At 31.5% G+C, this 4,461-nt stretch overlaps 1 protein-coding gene across 1 annotated transcript; it reads right to left on the bottom strand.

Moving 5' to 3' along the window:
- Positions 1-968: 968 nt before the first annotated feature.
- On the bottom strand, positions 969-3,612 carry LOC145845878 (kelch-like protein 7). Its single transcript, XM_082952892.1, has 4 exons — positions 3,384-3,612; positions 2,450-3,228; positions 1,854-2,396; positions 969-1,055 (listed from the first exon to the last, which is right to left on the bottom strand). The coding sequence occupies exons 1-4, from the start codon at positions 3,610-3,612 to the stop codon at positions 969-971; spliced, it is 1,638 nt and encodes a 545-aa protein (XP_082809018.1).
- Between the last annotated feature and the right edge of the window lie 849 nt (positions 3,613-4,461).

The following is a 4,461-nucleotide window of genomic DNA, read 5'->3' on the forward strand; positions in this document are numbered from 1 at the left end:
TTCGGTTAGGGTGTAGATTTTCTTAACATTTTGCTGTATTATTTCACTTTTCCTCATTTACATAATGTTATGAATGAAAACATTTCAAAAACCTTACAACTACAGCCGACATTTTTATTTTAAGTCATGTTAGAATAAAATTAAAAATAATAAAATATATACAACTTACAGATATATTAGTGGTTCTTTCAGTAAAGTTACTCTCTGATCAGAGTTTCCGAAAGTGGACTGTATTTGAAATTTAGGGTCCATAAGATGAAAAGGGGCGATAATTTGAAACTTACACTGGATATTTTCGAGTTGAAGGTGAGGAGCATAAAAAAGTCTTATACAACATTAGTATAATGAGAATTTTTGTTAAAGGGTGCCATAACTTTTTGGTTTTTTTTAGGCGCCTTCCAAAAAAAGAGAACCCCTATATTAGATCAAAGGTTTCCCTGTCTTTAATATTATTAGGTATTTCATTTGACACCAGGGGCGTGTTTTGAAAAAGAATTTTTACGAATTTTGAAAAAAATAAGTAGATTACCTACTAAAAACATTTATTAAGCAGAAAGTTAACATGTGTAAATATATTTTATCGTGCTTTTTTGCTAACTTTTCATCTAATAAACTTAAAAGAACATTAGCTTAATATTTTTCTCGTGATATTTTTACACTTAGCACAAAATAATTTAAAATTTATATTTGATATTGAATCTAATTTAAAATTCATAATGTCATATCTGCATTGATACTCTTTACTAAGTTACATAAAGTTTGTGAATGCAAATATACTTGTACACTCAAAAATAAAATTTATAAATTCAATCTGCACTTCGTATATGTCAGTTACAATAAATTATGTAATTGAAATCGGTATATCGAAAATTTCCACCCGATCAATTCCCCCACAATATTTTCTTATTTTTTATCTGTTCCTTTATTTTTTATTAGCTATTTATTTACAATTTGTTTATTTATTACCATTACCCCAAACCCTTACCCTTGGTCGGTAAGCGGTTCTCGTTTTTGACCAGGTGGGAAATAATCGCTTGTTGGAAATGAGCGGTTCCCTTCAAATCGTACCTTATGTTATTTAGAAAAAGAAACATAAACCAATGAAATTTTGATATTACTTTTAATTGTTGTAAAATCAAAAGTTGAAATGAAATTGATATCTTATGAAACGATGAAAAAACCACTCAAAAGTATTCGTTCCAATGACCTAGTGTACAATAAAACCTTTTAGTTGATGTTATCAAGTCGCATACCACGGATACCTTTTAACGTTTTGTTCGGGACATTAGACACTTACATTGTTTAATAAATTTTCCATTTAAAGCTGCTATAGAAAAAACTTATTGCGTGAGACATTATTTTTTTAAACTTGTAAATCAAAAAGTCTGTCGGTATGGTTTTCTAAAGTAATGATAATATTTACTTTAATTGGTATCTAACTTAAAAAATTAGTATTTATTGTTTTAACCTTTTTTCAGTTAAAATCTTTTTTAAAGTATCTAGTTTGATCAGTTCATTTTTAGATAGTTTCTATGAACATATAACAAAAAAAAAACGTGTTTGTAAAATAAAAAATTAGAAGCTATTTTACATATCCTTATTTGTTATATAAATAAACTACATACTTTTAGTAAGTTTTTTTTAAATGATATCTTTTGCATACTTTTTTGAGTTAAGCTTTACAAACTTATTCAAAAGAAATAAAACCAAGTTGAAATTTTCATCAATAATTTATCTAGCACTACAATACATAAAAAAAAATCACATTATAAAGTTTCCTGAAAAATATTGAGTTTGGGATATTTGACACAGTGATAACAATTACTATCCAGCTCGAGTTGCTCGAAACTAACTTCCTTCTCCCATTTTGATCTGTCTGAATCGAAAACAACGAACTTGAAAACAACTCGAAAAAAATCAAATTTGTTAGAAACCACTATTATCTTGCTGCCATTCACCACGCACTTAGGGATGAAACATGTCCTCTTAGGCCACGGAGCTTGAAGAAGAGCGAACTTCCCGCTGTAGAGATCAAAAACCTCGCAACTTTCCGCTCCACCGATCACGTACATTTTGCTCCCGATGCTCACCAAGGCGTGAGAAAGTTTTCGCTCCATCATGTCGGGCATGTCACGTGACCACTCACCTGCGCAGTGATCGTACGCTTCAACGGATCTCGGATGATCGAAACCTCCTGAGGTGACAATTCTCCCGTTGAATACGGTTGACACGGCTATCTTCCTCTTGTGTTTGGTGTCTTCCAGCTTTCTAAGACTTTTAGTGCTGGGATCAAAAAGGACAAAGTTGGTTCCTGATAGGTCAGGTTGATGACGGCCCCTGACGATTCTTGACGCTTTACGGAGTTTTCCCCCTAAAATGTAAATCTTTCCGCCAAACTGCAAATTGAAAAATCATCGCAGTTTATCAAAGAATCATCGGGAAACGTTACATGCTCCCAGGATCCAGTCAAAACTAAGTAAGACCACACCGACAAACTATCAAGAAAGCGATCGTAACCCAAGAAGTATATGATCCCGTTCACGAACTCAACAGAAGACACGTCAATATTTTCATCTCTACAAGCGATCTCAGTAAAGGACGAGTAGTTTTTCTTATCGAGCTTGAACACGCTATAGGTACGGAACTTATTGCTGCAAAACGCCACCTCGAAATTATCCTGAGCGCAATGTCTCACTCGACAGTCCACAGAGCTCGGGTTAAGACTCAGAATAGTTTTATCGCTGATAGCCTTAAGTATAACCCTCTTACTCTCAGCACATTTTGAAAATGATTCAGCATCTAACAATGTGTTTAAGGCAGCAGTTGAGAGCAGAGGCAGACGAATTTTTTTCACCGTATCTATTGCGAGCTTGCTTCTTGATTTTGGATCGTGTTCAATCCAACTGTTCACAGCTTTTGCTACCTCAAGCTCCGAGGTGATATTCAAGTCTGAACTGGACAAGATCCTCACAAAGAGATCAAAGCTCAAACCGTCCAGCATTTTATTCTCGGCCAAGTAGCAGAACCACCTTGTTATGAAGTCGAAAGTGCACTTTTGAATTTGTTTGTTTTGTGCAATGTTGGAAAACTGATGGTAGAAACAAACATTATTAATGTTCAGATTGATCTTGAATGAGTCGAGAAAGTTTTGCTTTGCATTGGCAAAATTGAAGAGTTTTGCGACTTTGTAAAGTTTGAAGAAATTTTCGTTGGATAACTTTGCATTGCCTACAAAAGTTTAGTTATTTCTAATTTAACTAGTTTAATAAAAAAAAAACAGAAGTTATTGAAAGTAGATAGAGATGCTAACTATCAAAAGTATATTTTCTATTTCTACAAAAAAAACTATCACAAAACTTAACAAAGAGTAAAAAACTCTTTACCTGTACGAAAAAAATCAGAGAAAATTTTCAATGCACTTTCATCAAAACACGAAACTGCATTTCTTTTGAAACTTTTCACAATTTCGTCTTCGGAATTTTCGTTTTCATCGAAGTTCCTGAGAAACTCTTCACAAAGTTCACGGTTCTCAGAGTTCGTGGTTTTTATTTTTTTAACAACAGGTGCGCTAGATGCTTCAATGTTGCCAGTTGTATTTTTAAAAGTTGACATTTTTATACATTTATTTTAGTTCACTGTTGATAATAAGTTAGTTTTAAATCATTTGTAAAACTTTTATATTGCAAGTTTAATATCTAAACGAAAAATTGAAGGTAAAATATTATATTAATAAGCAAGACGACCACTGATCTAAACAATAAAAAGAAATTAGTCTAATTACACATAGCCTAAACCATTAAGCTAATCGAAATCTGTGCACACTGAACTGCAAATAAAATCATGTGCACCCAAAGATCTAATTTAAGAGAGCCTCTAGTGGTAGGAATACGAAAACACTTTTAATTGATTTCGAAATACATTCTTAATATCAGAAATATTTAACTAAACTTATTTAAACATGTAATCTAACTAATATTAACTGAAAGCTGAGATCCATATCAACAATATCAACTAATATAAACTAAAAGATCAAATACATCAACTGATATATTGATCCGATATACTGATCAAATACATCAGATTTATCAACTGTAGCTTAAATTTATAATAATTTTATCATACAGTTCTCTTTCTTTATGCCTTTTTTTTCTACAGCATTAATATGAGTTTCCTTTTACAAATTTAAATATAAATTAAATTAATTAATCTCTGCTAACCCCAATAAATACCTAGTACTCTAAATGTTTCAATAAGAACTAAACACATACATAAAATATCTCTAACATTATTTATTAATATTTTCTGTATTTTACATCGATGTTGAACGAAAAAGAAAGAACAAAGTCCAGTTAAATAAAAAAAAAGTATATTGCTGATCTGAGTAAAATATTACTTGAAGCTGTTATTGTTAATTTCTTGTACTAAATTTTGCACTCTATTAAGTTCAGGGTTGTAAAAGAT

The sequence above is a fragment of the Thalia democratica genome, unplaced genomic scaffold (assembly GCF_965202585.1).
Source record: "Thalia democratica unplaced genomic scaffold, ktThaDemo2.hap1.1 HAP1_SCAFFOLD_183, whole genome shotgun sequence".
NCBI lineage: Eukaryota > Metazoa > Chordata > Thaliacea > Salpida > Salpidae > Thalia > Thalia democratica.